The sequence below is a fragment of the Convolutriloba macropyga genome, chromosome 1 (genome assembly GCF_964194025.1).
Source record: "Convolutriloba macropyga chromosome 1, txConMacr16.3, whole genome shotgun sequence".
Lineage (NCBI taxonomy): Eukaryota > Metazoa > Xenacoelomorpha > Acoela > Convolutidae > Convolutriloba > Convolutriloba macropyga.
In genome coordinates this window covers 87,149,259-87,168,878 of record NC_134468.1, presented here as the reverse complement: position 1 = coordinate 87,168,878, position 19,620 = coordinate 87,149,259, and the positions used below count along the sequence as shown (strand labels likewise).

The 19,620-nt window shown below is 40.4% G+C and overlaps 1 protein-coding gene across 1 annotated transcript in view; it reads right to left on the bottom strand.

The window, feature by feature from the left end:
* Positions 1–2,514: 2,514 nt before the first annotated feature.
* The window catches only part of LOC142352780 (uncharacterized), a 44,429-nt gene continuing 27,323 nt past the window's right edge, over positions 2,515–19,620 (bottom strand). The window contains exon 3 of the mRNA XM_075404890.1: positions 2,515–2,978. Coding sequence (XP_075261005.1) covers positions 2,727–2,978 — 252 coding nt within the window. The 3' untranslated portion in view covers positions 2,515–2,726. The remainder of the gene's footprint in view (positions 2,979–19,620) is intronic.

Sequence of the window (19,620 nt, the reverse complement as noted above, 5' to 3'; positions counted from 1 at the left end):
GGTCTATTGTCCACATGAGCGAACAAAAGAGATGACCACAAAATTTTGTAACGCTTGTTTGGCTGCAAACGTTGGGATGTCAAGTTTTTTCACAATCATTGGTTTTAGATAGAAGAAATAGTCGGTGTGTTTAGTTTTAGAATCAAGAAAGGGCCGGCATGGTAAGTTTGGAAAACTTAGGAAATCATCTGCATGTTTAGTTCAAACGTATAAAATTGCTTTTTTTCGGCGTAATTGTTTTTAAATGCTCTCAAAGGAAGTTTGTAGCAATTATATTAGTCCTGTCGTTATTTTTTTATGCGATTTTTCGTTTGACCGATTTTTCGTCTGACGCTTTTGACTTTTCGTCCTCAAAAACGGGATAAACAGGTAGCGCCCAGCGGGCATTAAGTGCTCTTAGAGCCTTTCAGCTCTGTTTCAGCTGAAACTGTTTTGGAGACTTATACGTGAAGGGCGGTTCTTAGATGTTGAGACCCCCCCCCGTTGACGCCCACCCCCACTATTGCCTCCACCCCCCACCGCGCTGTTGCCCCCGACCCAGTATTGCCCCCCCCCCCATCAGCCCCTGGAGCACCCCCCCCCCCCCCCGTGGCTAGCTACTGACGAAGCCAACAACCGTTTGAGAGCAATTCGCCCGACGTTAGTCGGTTATGTTCATGCTTTGTTTAAATTTTAGTCCAAAATAAATTTGAATTAGTATCAGCAATTCCAACTGTATCTCATAAAAAAAGATTTCAGGGAAGGCGGAAATTTTACAGATTTTCATTCTTTAATTGTTGACAAACTTAAGAGTTTAATTTTGAGACTTTTGTTAAAATTCGTCTGCAAAAAAGTATCTCAAAGAAACTTTGGGCATTGTTCGTTTATTTAAATGAAAACGAATTCCATTCAATTGTACAAAAATGGCCGCTTATATTGATGTTTTTGTCCAATTCAAAGCAAACAAACCGACATTTTTGAGTTTGACGTTAAGCCTGAAAAAAAAACGTTTTCAGATTTGATTGTTTCATCTTTTTAGCGTTTTTTGAGGACGCTAATCTTTTAGATGATGCCCCTCTTTCTGCAAAAAGCACCTTGTTCATTAGCAATTGATTATTATCATTGTTCTATTATAAAAACGAATTAAATTTTGAACTTCCAGCTTTTTTAGGTTCAATTATCTGTTTCGTAAGAGTCTCATGTAGTTGACTGTTTCTGTTCCATCGCGTTCTAATTATGCTTGCGCAGAAAAATTTTGTTTTTAACAGTTAAAAAGTTGACGAGGAAGATATTTATTGCGCGACGGAACGTTTTCCACAAAAAATGGCCAAGTCGCGACCAGTTTCTGCAATTATATGATTGTTGTAACAGTTTGTTTCTTCTTATGAGAATTCAAAACTCAATTCGTTTGTGTCCCCCAGTACGTTACCCCCCCCCCCCTGTTACAAAGCTTGACATAGTCCCGGCAGCATTACATAGTAAACCATAATGTAAAAACATGCGTCGGGGGGTTGCAAATAAAATGCACCCACTAATCTGGGGAGCACAAAAGGAAAAGACCCCTAATTCAATAGAAATCAAAAAATGAAATCCGAAATACGCGGTTGGCTTACTTTGAAATTAATGTCCTCTCACGCTATAGCCCACCGCCACTATAAACGATACATTTTATAGTCTTTTAGGAAAAGACAAAAACTAAACTTGCAATTTATTGAATAATATCACGCGTAATCAAACTAAAGTATTTATACAAATATTTATGTCAATATGCGGTTCCTGTCTAACTCGATTGTCAATTTACAGTCAAAACTTTACTCTATTCTCAAGGGTCCAGGTGTCACTTCTACTGAACACAAAAACATGTAAGAATGGCGTTGATGGCAAAAAAAAATCTAGGAGAAAAATTCGGTGAATGTAGTGAAAAATAACAATTCACCAATCTTATATATAGATATATATATATATATATATATATATATATATATATATAAAAATTCGGTGAATGTAGTGAAAAATAACAATTCACCAATCTTATATAGATATATATATATATATATATATATATATATATATATATATATAAAAATTCGGTGAATGTAGTGAAAAATAACAATTCACCAATCTTATATATATATATATATATATATATATATATATAAGATTGGTGAATTGTTATTTTTCACTACATTCACCGAATTTTTCTCCTAGATTTCTTAGATACCATATCCAAGATCATAAAAAATTCGAACTGAGAGAAAATCATCAAAAACGTTCTGCTCTGCTGAAACTACTTTTTATATGTAAAATCTTAGAAAATATATCATATATGGCTTCTTAGAAACCATAGCAAGATCATACAAGAAATTTTGCCTTAACTTGAATGGAACCATATATGGTCTTTGATATTGTGTTTAAGAAGGGTCATCCCGGGTATTTTTTACAGTGGTGCTGCATAATTTTGCGGGTTACTAGCAACCCCTTCTATGCGTTACCCACCCCCCCCCCCCACACACACACACACACACACACACACACACACACACGCACACTCTGTCCATAATGTAACACGTGCTATTACGTAGTAAGGCTTTATAAGGTAATATAGATCGGAGCCCGGACTGTTGATAATATGCAATCAGTAAGCTGGGAGCTCAAGATGAGGTGCGCTCGGGGGTTACGGTGGAAAAAATCCACCCTTACGATAATTCCTCAACCCAGAAATTTTAAGCTATGTCATTTATATTCACTCAATAGTTATCTTCAGAAATTAAGGATTTGACTTCATCTTGTTCTTTTTGGTTTTCTTCTTCCTCGTCGTCTTTCGGGGGAACAGCCGAGTTGGAAGGCGGGGGTACGGGTGAGAAGCTGTAATTGGGAGCAGGGGTGTGTTTTTGGGTCATTATCTGGCTCACGTGTTCCTTGGCTTTCCGGATCTTGAATTTGTTCACCCAGGGGGGCTGGGACGTGACGTAGCTGTGTTGGGTCAGGGGGTACAAAACCTAATTACAAAAACAATTAATTCATTTTGTACCCGAAATGGTCACAATTTATTAATGCATACTTAAAAGATTGTTTTTACAAAGTACAAAAACATAGCGTGACAGTCCTGAATTGTAAGTAAGAATTATTTCTGAGAAAACCAAATCCAGATTCTTGCTCAAACTGCCTAGGAAATGGCCTACGAGAACCATTTCGAAAAAGCTAAATAGAGAAACTGAGATCAACGGAGGGCTCCAGAATTGACTCGAAGTAAAAACTGACTTAGACTCCACTCAACTGATCATTGGATTGAATAAACAATTAATTTTTTTCGTGACGATAATCAATTTGAAGAAAAAAATATCAAGGAGGACATTAAACTGAAACTAAGAAATCTCTTCGCCAGATTTGACTCCAAAACCGGAACCATGGATCAAAAAGACGACCATGCTGTCCCTTGCCACGGTCAAGATATAGTCGCATAAAAAATTGCCTTTTCTTGTGCAGCTTTCTCCTCTAAAAATCTCGTAGAAGAGCAGAACTTGATTCCTGAAAGCAAAACAAGACCAGATGGCATTTTCATTCCATCTTGGAAAGCCGGCAAACCAGATGTCGAAGTCACCTTGAATTCACCGCTGAAGTCAACAACAATTGCCGATGAGGCAGAGAACGCAGGGGTGGCACTCGAAATAGTACAGGAGCGAAAGTGCAATGCTCATAACGCCAAGTGGAATGAACAAAGCGTTTTTATATCGCCTGTGTAAAAACAATTCGAGGGTTGTCGCTGACTTTGAAAAAAAACCTCTCAAGAGACTGGCCGTATTATCTGACAATCGAAGTCATTTTCCGGAGGGACTATCAATAACCTACAATAGATTCTCGCAATCATGGTCGATAATCATGGTTATAATCATGGTTATAATCAAAGGATCTGCCTCAATGATTTTGCCTCACTCATTTTGACCAGATTCAATAAAAAGAGTTCAAATTGGTTCTTTTGTGGTGAACCATTGAATTGCGTGCAGCATATGGGAGCTTTTTAATTGTTACATTCTTTTCAGTACCCGTAATTTTTTAAATCACCCACTGAAATTGATGAAGCTGGAAAGTTGGTGCTGAGTTGGAGAAGAACCGCGCAAATAGGGACCCGAGAAAGATTGCAAAGTATTTACAGGATGCTTTGAAAACTAGAAAAGCAAAACATGCAGAACTTCAAAATCATCTATAATTTTTTAAACCAATATTTTTGAATCTCGTCATTTGCAATGTCTCATCAGTTGTTGTCCTGAGACCTTAGGATACTTCAACTACCCAATTATCGACCATATAAAAAATTTAATCAATAGTTAGAGCCCAAAGGGCAAAAAATTAACAAAACTTAAAAATTGTCAAACGTTTATATAATTTTTCAGTCGTTAATTCATTTAGTTGGCATATAAAAGAATTAAAATAATCCTTATTTTAACAGCCCCTTTAAATTCAACTACAGTAAAAAATTTGCTAGCCCAGAAAAAGCAGGCAAAAAACAGAAAACTTCATTAGATGACGAAAACAAGCCGAAAATTTCCGTAATTTACTAAATTATCAAACAACTGGAAAAAGTTAGCAGTCAAATCAATCGAACACCTAAATTCCTGTTGCAAAAACTGCTGAAATTGCTCACAAAAAGTGAAAAAAAAACCAAAAGCAGCTCAAATTTGAATCTTAAAATCTAACACATATCTACAATGGTCGAAGTGGTCAAAAGTATGCTTACACGGAAGATAACTTGTTAAAATATGTGAGAAAAACCAATTTTATCTACAAAAAACTAATTCTCTTATTCTCTTTTCCTTTAAAACTCTAAATAAATTCACAATTAAAATAAAATTCATGTTTTGTCATGTGTACCATTGACGTGTAGTTTCATCCCGCTTGAATTCAGCTCGACCAATGTCTAACAACTAGATCACAACAACACCTATTTGTCCCAAAAATATCAAAACGCAAATTGTGATCAAGAACAATTATCGCTGAAACAATTTTTGGTCAAATGCCGTTATTTGATTTTCCAATTAAACGAGGATGAAAAACTTTTTTTCTATAAAAGCCATTGGCTTAACTGCTCCAGTTCCTGTTTTGAGCAGTCTAATTTGACCACTCAAACGTGACTTCAAAAATTATTAGAAAAAGTAAATAGCAATGAAAGAAAAAATGGCCGCATGAATCCATGTTTGATTTGAAATGAAAATTGGGTTACGCTCCAGCAACACAAATCATTAACCTTTTAAACTACTCTCTCAACAATTTTTTCCACGACCTAGATAAAAATAAAACCAGAAAAGTAATTTCAAATCAAGGTCTCTTCAAAATTTTAAACCAATTTCACGCCAAAACAATTGTACTCAACGGACTGTGGCATGCAGCTAATGCTTTTATAAAAAAGAGCGTACAAAATAAATAACGAAAAGACGCGGAAAGACAAAGATCGAAGCCCGAATATTCATAATCTTTTGTCAATTTTATATTATTGTCCACAAGGTTTACAAAGTTAATCATTCCATTCTCAAACACCTTATTGTTACCGAGTAAATGAGCAACGCCATTTGAATAGAGCGAGAAATGAGCAATCTATTACGTCATATTTCTTAACCATTTAAATGCACACAAATTCTCTTCTAATATACGTAGAAAGCTCCGAAAAAGTTCGTTTAACATAATTTTCTCTGAGCCTACTAATATACTGAATCGATTGCGCTCCTTTTAGGCTTAATATTTTTATGTTTCGAAAACGTATTGGTGACCGATCTGAGCCGAAAATCAACTCAGACAAATACCTGCTAAAAAAGATCAAGCTATTTTTGCCTGTAAGTAAACGATGCTTTTTGCCGTGATGATGCTACGAAACAGATGCCGTAAAGTTTCGATATAATGTTTATGCCTTGATGTAAGCCGAGTATAGTTCGACGAAAGAGATTGTACGTTTTGAATACAGTTGCCTTGCCGTTATGATGTAGACTGCTTATATGAATTAAAGTTCCGGTAGTCTGATTATTTGAGTTTTTATACAGCTACATCTTTGGTACCGCGACCCGGTCTTTATTTTGGTGCCGCAATTTTTAGGTTACCGCGAACCTACATTTCTGGTGCCGCTATATTTTCGGTACCGCTCCGCTTTCGAACCACCGGTTTCAAAGAAAATTCCAACTCGTATTAACTTAAAACGGGTTGCCAGTCTGCATTGTCAGATTCCGATACGTGAACAATCTAAAAGCAAGTCTACTATATTAATGCCAAATCTTTTATGCCTTATCGCATTAATGGCTTCCTTTATGCCCCATCACTTTTCTTTGACTATAGCTGGAGAATTTTGACTACTACTTAACCCATTATTCGCTTTACTTTATAGATTGCGTTAGAAAGGTTCTTACGCCGAAGTTCTCTCTCAGCACATTTTCACTATTCCTCGTTTATTCTTACAATCATCCAAAAATTACACTCCGCAGATTAGAAAAGGGCAATGCCGAATAGCAGAAATTCAGACATAACATCTGCAAGGATGCCTTCATCTGGACTATAATGATGTGTTCACACCTCAGTAGCAATGCTATCAGTCCTACCCTATTTGATGCCCCAGATTGGACATTGGATGACACGTTTACATGTTCAGTTCTTCGCTGTTGCTACTTAGAAGAGAAGGGTTACTGCAACTAGAGGCACAAACAAAACAGTAAGACTCATCCAAAAAACAACATTTCTGATTGTCGTAAATTGATCAATAGCCGGCAAATCTAGCTAACCCCTCTTAACTTAACTCATTCTCATTATTTTTCGGATAATTTCCCCGGTTGGCGATAACCTACCCCTCATAATTTTTGAGTTTAAAAACCCTGAGGCTCAGAGTTAAAGCAAAGCTTCTGAAATTCATATATCTTTTTCCGCCAGATTGTAAAGAAAAGCAAGTAGTACTATCTTGACAAGTCTCAGCGAAACACGATCCTTTTTAGAGAAGGGAGCTGAGAAACTTATATATTTAGACTTAGAATATTCCAAATAACTCACATCAGTTATGATGTAGAAACTTTATATTGTTTTCATATTAGCTGCAAGTTCACTGCATCACGCCATAAAAACATTGCCTCAAGCGTTACAAGACCATTATAAAAAAGGAATTTACGCATTACCGGGTCTGAGTTTCAATTCTAACGCGGTGAAAGTACGAAAAACTGCTCAGTTCCAATTGAGTCATTTCTTCCGTGAAAAAAAAGAGGCTAGTTATATGGCATGATGTGGTGAACAATTCATTGTCCCGTCATCGCAGTAACAACAATAAGCCTTTAACACCTTCGCAGCTTATTGAAGTGCTTGAAAAGTATCAGGAGTGCATAGAAGCTATAGTGTATTGCCCCAGAGAGGGAACTCCTGATATTTACAATCAGCTCAAGCATAGTGCTCTAGTTACCATCCATTTAGTGAAAGACATTGAGAGAAAGACATGAGATGAGATGAGAAAGACATGAGTGAAAGACATGAGAGAAAGATCTTAGTTTACTTAAAGAGTACAGAGCATTACACCAAAGGCCTGTGCTTGAGCTGAAGACACTCACTATAGTCTTAGCTCATAAGAACAACCTCTGGTCCTTGATAACACGCTCCCGACCGAAGAAACTTTCAAAGCGCCGTCATAAAACGCTTCGCACCCGTCATGCGTTCGAGGAGGCGGAACTCACACAAGCCTTTGATAACCTGAATGTCACTTAGCCTTGCGCTGTTGTGGGAGTCTACCCGCTGACTGGCGGTGTGACTTAGTTAACTCACAAGTTACGGGTTAGTTTGTGGTTGGTTCTCTCCGATAGCGCCTTACTAAACGTTTCGCTCTCCCCATTCTTTGAGTTATTCACTACCGTCCGTTTTCCGCAGTTTATCCGGTCTCATTTTTCCGTTTCAGTCCTTTTTTGTTTCCGTGTCACCTTGTTTCTTTCTATCCCCCGTTTATTTGTTGTATGATGTAGTATGTTGAATTTTTGCTGTAGTAAAATTTCTTTCTGCTAGTATGCTGGTTTGTTGTTTAGTCTCGTTCCTTGCTAGGGTGTGACTTAAGTTCATTCTAGAGTCACGGCTGGTTTGTTTCGTGACTTTCACCAAACTTGTTTGCTAGCAATTTGTTGTAGCTTTATTATTTTTCGTAGTATGCCTTTTTGTTGTCTGGGTAGGGTGGTTTGCTAGGGTGTGACTTAAGTTTGTTCTGGAGTTACGGCGAGTACATTTCCTGACCTTTTCGACTTTTGGTTATACTACATCGTTGTCGTAAATTGTTTCATGTTTTGATGCCGTTGATAAAGCCCCATAATGTTTTGTGCTAGTTTACCTGGCAGTAGCTCCTCTCCTTCTTTCTAGGGTGCGACTTAAGTTCATTCTGGAGTTACGGCTAGCTTGTTTGGTTGAGTTAGCATCGATCTTTCCGCCTCCTCGCTTGTGGTTTCCGCCCCGCCCGTGCCGTTTTCCCGTTTCGTCGCGCGCCATCCGCCCGACGTTTCCGCCCCGCCCGTGCCATTTTCCCGTTTCGTCGCGCGCCATCCGCCCGACGTTTCCGCCCCGCCCGTGCCGTTTTCCCGTTTCGTCGCGCGCCATCCGCCCGACGTTTCTGCCCCGCCCGTGCCGTTTTCCCGTTTCGTCGCGCGCCATTCGCCCGACGCTCCCGTTTGTCCGTCCGGTTTCCCGTTGCGTCGTGCGTTACTCTTTCGGCGTCTCTTCCCGTCCGTCCCGTCTCCCGTCCTGTCCCGTTTCGCGTTTCCTGCGCACCGTTCTTTTTTTCTTTCGCCGGGTACTATTGTACTCGACGAACATCTTTGCTCTTTGGCGGTTTGCTAGGCAAACCGTCACACTAGGGTTCGGTATAACCCATTTGTGTTGTGCTGTTGCATGTGTGTGTACTCTATATTAGTACCAAATTAAACTTGTGGTTCCTGTTTTTCTTAAGATCATGACAACTTTACAGGAAAAATTCAACAAACTTTATAGTGCGAGGACAAAATTAGAGGCTGAACTTAATAACATCTATGGTGAAGTTAACAATGCTGTTGATAAGCAAGACAGGAAAGTTAAGATCGAACGTCTGATTGTGAAGTGCAAAGATGCTTTTACTATACTAGTTGATAAGAATCAAGAGCTCTTTGATCTGGCACAAAAGATTGAAGATCCAGACGCTGCCTGTAAGAATCTTGAGAAATGGTTAGAGAGTGTAACAAAGAAAACTGACGAGTTCATTGCTGCTGCTCGAGGGTATATCAATTCGGTCTAAGACAAAGAGACAGCAGAGATGTATACCTCTCACCACTCAAGATCAGATTCGCATATGACTTCCTCAAAAAGATCAAGTCAGCGTCAACGAGACTTAGAATTATCAAGACTAAAAAAGGAGGAACTTGAGAAACAACATGAGGCAAAGCTTCGCATTGCTAGACAACGTCTTGAAATTGAAAAACAAACGAAATTGCGGGAATTAGAAATTGAGCAGCTTGAGGAGGATCATCGCAAGGAAGTATCTGCTGCAGCCTTTGAGGAAATTGAATTGATGACAAAATCATCAGCGGACGGGTCTGGTACAGGCAAAATGAGCGTGCTCTCTACGGAAATAAGTTCAGTCAAGAGCAAGAAACTTGTTCAAGATTGGGTTAATTCGTCACCGGCCGGGAACATGGCAAATGTTGCAAACGAACCGAGTTTGCAATTTTCTGGTTCCATCGCCCAATCTAACCAAGCAACTGTCCAACGACCCTCTTCAGCTCAACTTCCAAACTCACATTTCAATCTCAATACACATGGTCAAGTTGAGGCCAACATCAACCTCCCTGTCCATGAACCAAGTAGTAGAACCAATGTAACCAATGATGCACATGTTGCAAACAACATCATGCAAGAGCAGCGACAGCCTCAATACACGCCTCCATCACCACCAATAAACTTTGGTATGCCAACTCAACTAAACGCCCCAAACACAGCCCGACAACTGTCTCAAGCAACAATGCACTTCGATGGTTTACAGTTAGATCATCAATTCCCTCGCAGGTCAAGCATGCCGGGACAGTTGAATTTAGTCAGCCCTTCGCGTTCACTACCTTTAAACACACTTGTTAATGCTCCGCTAGCACTTAATCCGCAACAAGCACACATAAATGTACCAGCCCCTCCATCCCCCGTCCTAAACCCCGCACCACCGCATTTTCCGTTAATCCCACCAGCATTCCGCTTTCCTCCTTCGCCGCCACAAGCACTCCCACTACAAGCCACTAACCCCGTGGCGAATAATGTCAATCTGTTACCCCATTCTCCTTCTGCACCATTCATTTCCTCCGCAAACAATTTCGTGCCTCAATTAATTCATCCACCACCTCCACAAAAGAGTTTTCAGCCCCAAAACTTTGTACCCATAACCCACGCACCTCCTGCTCCTCCAGATCCAAATGTCTGGCGTTTTCCGGCAGCAGTCCCACCTAATGCAGTACCACTTGTACGTACATCTGCAAATTTATACACCGTACAACCGGCCCCGTTAATCAACTCTCATATATCTACATCGCACCGCTCCCCTCATGTACAAGCAGCAGCAGGCGCTCAAAATTACGTAACATCAGAATTCATGCAAGCGAATCCATTTAGTTCTTCCGCAGGTACCGCCCCCACCTTTGTCACTCCCATCATTCCGCCAACGTATGGAGCTACCGTTCCGAACCCGTTGTGTTGGGGTGGCCCGCCGCATCCCACACCTTCGGCTCCTTCTTTCGACTCTGCGGATTTGATAAAGCAGTTGGCGGACGCAATTACTTGTAAGAAGAACGATCCACTGCCCGAGTGGAAGTTGTCGCAGTACAATGGTGATCCCCTGCAGTGGCACGAATGGTTCAGACAATTTAAAAGCGCCATAGACTCACAGCCCTTGACTGATGATGTCACGTTAACAAACTTAAAAACTCTTGTAACTGGAAAAGCTAAAACCGCCATCGCTGAGTTCGCATACTGTGGTGTAATGTATAAGGATGCACTTAAGACACTTGAACGTAAATTTGGCCAACCACAGGCAGTAGTCAGTGCACACTTAGACAAACTCAGCTCTTTTCCTCCATTAAAGATGCACAATAGTGATAACATCATAAACTATTCTGCAACAATTTAAAGTCTTGTTGGGGTCTTTAAATCACTTTCATATGACTCAGATCTTAAGAGCGCCTCACTTCTCAACACGGCTGTGCAAAAATTGCCTCCCAATCTGAAAGAGTCTTGGTCACTCTTCACAGTGAAGAAACATTAGGTAAAGCCAACACTCCTTGACTTCAACGATTGGTTGAAGGAGAAGGCCGAGGCACATGATTTATTGAAACAAACTTCATCGAAGGCAAGAACTGAGGATAACACCAACTCAGCAGTAAAGACCAAAGTTGCCTCAAGAACTTTTGCTGCTAATACACAAAGTAAGGGCACTCAGAGACCAGCCTCAACATCGGCAACGCCTGCAACCCCTCGCTGCATTGTGTGTAAAGGTAACCATCGCATCTGGGAGTGTAGGGCATTTAAAGAAAAGTCTCCCACTCAGCGAGCAAGGGTACTGACGGAAGCAAAACAGTGTTTCTCATGTTTGAGAGAAAAACATATGTTTAGGCAATGCCCAAATCCTAGGAATAGTAATTCTAATGCTGGCGCAAATCAAAGTAAACTTTCTAGTGTCCAATCATCGAGTAAGACCACTACTTTGTCATCTGTGAGTAATGTGAAAGGCCTCCTTCAGGTGACTGAATTACAGTTGAAGAGCTCTTCTGGTAAAGAAACCACTGCTTTAGTTTTGTGCGATACCGCTTGCAGTAACTCTTGGGTGTCCAATGATCTCGCAAATAGACTTGGTTTGCACGGTACAGCGTTGAAACTAACAGTCAAGGGTATAAATACCGAGGAGGTCGTAGACACTAAGTTAGTTGAACTAATTGTAACACCACGCGACAACCAAGCATTTGGATCATTTAAAGTAAGCCCTTACGTAAAGGAAGATTTGAATGTAGGCGCCGATATCATCAACATTAAAGCACTTCAGGAAACATACCCGCACCTAGCAGTTCTAGACCCAGTTACATATTGCTATGGAAACATTGAGATGATACTTGGACAGGATGTGTATAATACCATCCGCCCGTTAGAGTACTTCGCTGCCGACGAGAAGTGCTCGCCCTTCGCTGTTCGCTTACCCATAGGTTGGGTTCTTAGCGGCCCTCTACCGTCGTCTTCAGGTCTAGTCTCGACTTGTTTTAAAGCAAATATGGAGCAGGATTTTGAACTCGCTAGTCAGGTAAAATTTTGGTACGACATGGAGTCATACGGCGCACTTAAGCAAGTAGATCCACGATCCGCCTCGGATGCACGTGCGCATGAAATTCTTGAAAACACTACCGTGCATATGGAAAAAGGTACGATGTAGGAATGCTATGGGCTGAAGATAACATCGAACTGCCCAACAATTATTTCTCAGCGCTGGTTCAATTGAAATCTTTGGAAAAGCGGCTTACGAAAGACCAGACTTTAAGGGAAAAGTACTCGAATACCATCAAAGAGGACTTAGACAAAGGCTACGTAGTAAGGGTCAAAGATGCTCATAAGGTGGAAAGTCGCTCGGAACGAGAGTGGTACCTACCACACCATCCGGTTGTTAACCCGAACAAGCCGGGCAAGGTTCGTAGGGTACTAAACGGAGCAGCAAAATTCCATGGCGCATCTCTTAATAAGTCATTACTCACCGGACCTGACCTACTGCAAAACCTAATCTATGTACTCCTACGGTTCAGACAACATCCATTTGCCGTATCCGCCGACATCGAGGGAATGTTCCTCCAAGTTGGAGTGTTACCATGTGATCAACCATCATTGCGCTTTTTGTGGCGGGAGGACCCCACATCAAATGTTGTGGTACACCAGTATACGCGCCACATCTTTGGGGCAAAAGATTCGCCCACCTGCGGCAACTACGCACTTCAGCGCACGGCACGCGATAATGCTAAGGAGTACCCAGAAGCTGCGAAAGCCGTCCTTGAGAACTTCTACATGGACGATTACTCGGACTCTGTGGAATCCCCCGAGAGGCTCTCATTAGGTCGAAGGAATTGGTACATCTTCTCCATCTACGTGGGTTCAAGCTTACTAAGTTTGTAAGCAATGTACCAGATCTGGCTGACCGAATTGATGGGTCTGCTCAATCCACTGAACCGAAGGTCATCGTTTCATCCAAGGAGGAATCAATGCACGTGCTTGGGCTTAAGTGGGATCACAACAACGATACTCTGGTTGTGAGTAGGGGTACTAACAGCACCATCACGAAAAGTTTAACACAGCGCTTGGTCTTGAGTCTCGTGTCAAAGGTCTACGACCCAATTGGTCTTGTCGCACCGTTCACTGTTGGTGCTCGGTTATTCTTGAAAGACATTTGGCGTGTCAATGGACAAAGTTGGGATGACGAGTTACCCAAAGACACAGTTGACAGATTCCTTGCCTGGTGTGTTGAACTGCCGCGGTTAGCTGAGATCACTCTACCGAGAAGTTACTTTTCAGGACCATTCCAACACCTTGAACTCCACATGTTTGCTGATAGCTCGCAAGACGTATTCAGTGCAGTAGGTTTTCTTAGGGCTCAAGTAACTTGCAACTCCGGGGAGATTAAAACAGAGCTGGCGTTTGTCTTGGGCAAGGCCCGTGTTATACCTATGAAGGTAATGACAGTTCCTAAGTTGGAACTACAAGCCGCTCTCCTCGCTGCCCGTTTAAAAAGGGAAATCTGTCGAGCATTAACGGTTACTGTGGACAAAGTCTTTATGTGGACAGATAGTACCATCGTCTTGCAGTGGATAAACTCAACAAACAAACACCCCATCTTCATTGCAAATCGTGTTAGTGAAATCCTGGAGAGCACCAGCGTTGACCAATAGAACCACGTTGCCACTTGTGATAATCCGGCAGATGCTGGCACGCGTGGCATGTCCGATGGAGTTTTGCAATCAAGTAGCTGGGTGAGGGGTCCTGACTTCTTGAGAACTAAGCAATTCCCTTTCGTACCAAATACTGACGTCGTTGATAACATAAAGCTCGGCGTTGTAACCAAGGATCAAGTTGATGACTCCATCTCATCTTTGGCCGCATCTGTAACCAATTCCCCAAAGGAACAAAGCATTAATCTAATCCCGTTTGATAAGTTCAGTTCTTATCAAAAATTACTTCGTGTCACCGCATATGTGCTCCGTCTTTTACCATCTCATGAAAGTTACCGTACCGTAGACGGCAGCATAGCCGACCCTGTTGAGCTTGACGAAGCCGAGCGTCATCTCCAGTACTTGGTTCAAGGAGAGTCCTTTAGTACTGAAAGAAAGGATCTTCTTGACAACAAATCCGTTAAGAAGAGCAGCCGCATTGCTCAGTTTACTCCGTTTATTGGACCTCATGGTCTCATCCGTTCCTCTGGTCGACTCCGACGGCTAGTGGAAATTGACTTTGACACTAGGCATCCTATCGTGCTGGATGCGCGTCATACTTTTGTTATACTGTTTCTGCGGCATACCCATTTGAAGAACCATCATCAGGGCATCGACTACTTAAGGTCAAAGGTACAAGAACGTTGTGCCATCCTAAAACTACGTTCCACACTGCGTTCCATCAAATCAAACTGCGTCTTTTGTAGAAAGTTCCGTGCAGCAACCATTCAGCCTATCATGGCAGACCTCCCAAAGGAGAGACTCGCATACCAGTCTCCTCCCTTTACCAACACCGGGGTTGATTACTTCGGCCCATTCTACGTCACAGTTCGTCGGACTACCGAGAAGAGGTGGGGATTTCTCGCCACTTGTCTCACAACTCGTGCTGTCCATGTTGAAGTTGTACCGTCCATGGACACTAGTTCCTGTGAAATGGGAGTTGAGCGGTTCGTCTCCCGTCGGGGTACTCCTGCTATGATTTGGTCGGATAATGGTACGAACTTCATTGGAGCGGAGAAAGAGCTGCGTGAATGTGTGGAAAAATGGAATACGCTTAACATCGCTGCCGAACTTGCACATAAGGGCATTAAGTGGAGGTTCAATCCACCCAGTGCGCCACACCAAGGTGGTATCTGGGAGAGGTTGGTTCGTAGTTTTAAAAGAGTACTGTACACTATCCTCGGTACGCGTCGCCTCACAGATGAGGTGTTGAACACTACTTTTTGTCTGGTCGAATACGCACAAAACTCACGTCCCTTAACGCCCGTAAGCGCCGACCCGTCCGACCTAGGCGCAATAACACCTAATCATTTTCTACTCGGTAACCAAGCAACCAGAATTCCGTCCATCGTTGGCGTCGATGAGTTTGATCATCGTAAGTGTTACGCCCGTGCACAGTCATACGCCAATGCAATTTGGGCACGTTGGCTCAAGGATTATGTACCTGAACTGAACCGTAGATCTAAGTGGCAGACGCCTGCCGAGCAGCACCTCAAGGTCGCTGATTTAGTTTGGATCGTTGAAGAAAGCAACCCTAGGGGTTACTACCCAACTGCTCGGATTGCAGAACTTCGGTACGGCTCCGACAGCTAAGACGTGTGCTGAGGTAGGGTTACCTAGGAAGGTTACTCTAACTCTGTCTTATGGAGTCTCAAGAATATAGTATATCTTAAGGCTTACCTGACTAACTAAAGTTCTATTTCTCTAGTCTGTTACTCTTCTATCTGAGCTTCAGCAGACAGTGCACCGGCCGCAATGCTAAAGTCTAACGTATATCTCAATACAAACCAAGAGCGGAGTAGAGAGAGAGAAATATACTTTATTATTATATCAGGTCTGACTGGTACCGACTAAAGGGTAGAGTTGTCTTGTTGTCTCTGGGAATAACAAATAAACATTTAAAGGAAAGGTATTTCCATAATTTCATCCAATCAGGGTTGAGTATTTTAGTATTTATTTATTAAATAGAACAAGTTCATAAATCCTTTTGTTGGAAGTCCACACTGACTCCATCTTTCCGGGTTTTAGAGTTTTTGTTTTTTGAAAGTCTTCTTTACTGTATATCAAAACGAATTAATTTCTCTTCATTCTCTCTGAAAGGTTTTTCTTCTTTTTTGGTTGAAGGTGTTGCTTTGTAGTAGTGGTTCTCAGATAATAGATCCCTGGACACAGGTTGCCCACATAGCAAGGGTGAACATCAACAACCACAAAAGTATCTATTCCACCACCACACTTCCAGTGGGTGAAGATCCTTCTGTGCCGCTCCAGTGTTGATGGATGTGGTGCTCCTGTTGTCCAGTGACTTACCTGACTTACCTGATTTGTATGTGTTAGCTGTTAAGGTGTTTATTATTTTTCTCTATGTAAATGTTCTTTGTTATTACGTAGTATCCCTTCTGGTGGGAAAAAGGAAAAGAATGTATTTTGTTCCGTTTATATTTAGAAATCGTTTGATTTCAATCGCATAGATTTCCTGGTTAACTCCTGTGTTTGAATGTTGTTTGTTATGGAATTCCATGGAGAAATTGAGGGTAACGACTTTTTGTGGCTTTCTTGGCCATGTTGGATTTTGTAATTGAGATGAACATGTATTACTTCTTGAATCTATTCGAGATCAAGAGTCATTCTGATGTCTGTCTGTTTACAATGGTTTTGTTATACTTCTACAACGTCAAATTATATGACTGCGCTTTTCGTATCTATATATTTTGTTATAATGCCTAAAAGGTGCTTAGTATTTTAAAGATTGTAATGGATATGACCCAATTTCCCAATTGTTTGATTTCCATTAACGGGTATTTCAAATGATGTAAAATGTTGCCTGTCCGCGCGCTTATATCCAATAACCGAATTTTCCTTTTTGAGGAAAAAGTATTTAGTAATTGTTACAAATAAGATGTTAGTTGTTACGAATGGGTTACATGTGTCTATATGTGCTGACATACATATGTATTATTTTGTTTAAGGTACATATTTGTTTTGTTCAGAATTGTTACATTGCATATTTCGAGTGTTAAGTTTGGATTTTGAAATTTTCGAATTTCAAAATATTTGAGAAATTCTTTCATTCTGTTTGGTACAAGTGTAATACTAAGTGCTATGTATTTTGTTATGTGTTGTTACAGAATCATTTTTGTACAATGAATTAAAGTTTGCATGTATAAATGTACATATTACCCTAAAGTATGTGTTTTGTTTGTAAATTAAATGATCATGTCTTAACTCGTTATGAGTAATATATATATGTAAAGTGTTTTGAAAATTTGACATGTCCGGCTTATACATTGTGTTATTCTTTGCATGTATTAGTGTTACTCATAAAACTATTGTGTTCCTTTTTATTGTCTTTTCCATTCTATTTACAAAATTGCATATATCTAACTATGGAAGGCTTTGCATATTTACATGTATACATATGACTAATTTAGGGGTAAAATAGAAAAGTATTTTTTGGAATTTATCATATTTTATTTCACTTTCAGTGTTATACCAAAGGGTATAACTAGTCGTATAAATGGGGGATATTAAAAGTGAAAGGTTATCTAAAAAGGTTAAAGAATAAACAAATATGCACTGAGTCATCCATGGTTGGATGTATTGTTACTAAATACATTATTGTTACTAAGTACATTCATTACATTTATGTGTTACGACATAGAGGAAAGTTGTTACATATATATTTGTTATAGCTTCTTGTTATAACTTTTCAGTTTGTTTCGGATGATTCGTTCGAGAATTATATTGTTCATATTCTTTGACGAAGTGATCGTCATTTGCCAAATAGAATGCGATCAGATTTGTTAGTTCGTCCAGCGAGACTTCCGTTATCGAAGCTTTAACCGATTTTCGTATTTGTTTTTCTAAGTCTGTAGTTTTACGTTCGTTATTGAATTGGATACGATTTATGACAGCTCTATTTGTTACGCTGCCTTCAAGATGGTACGTGTGATACTCTTCACACGGTTCGAGTGCTTCAATAGGTACCATCATAGGCCGTTCGGGAGATTCGTTCGGTTGAAATATATAATAGTTCTTTACGGGATCGAAGTTTTGGAGTGTTCCTACAGTGTATTCCCATTTTAACTTATATCCGTAATTCAGGAAGTATGGTGACGTAAGTTGGTCGTTAATATGAATATAACTTTTTGTTGTGTTTTTATTTTTGTCTCGTAAAAATGTGTAGTAAATGAGGTTATGAACAAGTTTAGTCTCGTGAACTCTGTAGTTATTGTTCTGTACATCTTTAGCCGTTGGATGTAAAAAGTTAAAACTAAGCTGGAAAATTTGGTGGTCAAAAACGCTGTAAGCGGAAAGGTCTTGGGATGCCTTTGCAACGAGAAGGTCAAATGTGCATACGGTTGGCAGTTTGAACTCATAATCATAGTCGTACAGAAATCGTTCTGTAAGACTATAGAATTGTTTAAGTATTGGATAGCATGTTTGATGTAGTTTATCTCGTCCCATGTTTTTGGTGCTACGTTTGACAGTATTTGTATTTTCGGAGGGTAGTGGGGGAAAATATTCCGATATGCGGTCCTTTAAGTTATGTAATGGAGCCATTATAAAACAATAATCGCGGGAGTCAAATGGCATATTGGACCAATTTCTGTAACTAAGTAGGGGGTTATAGTTACTGCTGTGAGGGTTTGTTAATAATCTAGGATCGTTATCCTGGAACCAAATGGTTTCCATCACTGTGGCTGTTGGGGATTGTTCGTTCGTTGATTGATGAAAGAATGATTTATGATTGGTACTTCGTGGTGTTATCGCATAAGGAAATCTCAAATTATGTGGTCGGATAAAAGATTTATTAGATGTAAACTGTTGATTGTTATATATTGTTCGTTCATATACACGATCTGTAGGAGGGGGTGGTCGCACTGGTGGAGGATAGTTAGGAAGTGGTGGCGATTGAAACTCTGTATTCGGTTGGTATACCGTTTGTATGTTTTTATTACCATTGTTACTAGGTCTAGTATGTTGATAACTATGTACGTGTGTACTAGTTCCTTGTTCATTCGGATTGTTCGGTGTTCTATTCGAAACGCTTCCTGATTGTTATTTTTACTTGTTAATCGCTTATGAGTTACCTTTTCCTTGATCATTTGTGCAATTTCTTTTGGCGTTGGTTGCAGTGAGGTCTGTGTCTGTTGATCGTTGGTGTCTCCATCGATCTCAACTCGCATGGTTGTTATACGATCGTCAGTTTGTGTACTACATTTAGAGGCGTTATCGCGAACTGTTCCTGGTGAGGAACGTCCAGATCCAGAGCTGAGTTCGCCCTCCTCAACGTCGTAGCTGAGGGGCGAATCTGCTCTGTATGCAGATTCGTACTCAAAGTCCATCTTATGTGCCATTATTAATGGTTAGCTAAAATTGCAATTAATATGTTACTCATTCACATTTGTTATTACGGAAGAGTGTTACTATACAATAGTACAAATTGTTACTGATTTACAATGTTATAGGTGTTTTATTGTTACGAATTTGTTTGTTATCTAATATCGTTACTATTGTCAACAATTCAGTGTTACTGTTTTATTTGACGTTGGACATACTCGGGAAGTGTTAAGTTTCATACCAAATTGGATAGTATTAAAATGTGTTAGTTGTTCTTAGCAAGATTCACGGTTACACTTCATATGTATTTGCTGAATGAGTGTCGAAATATGTGACTTCATTC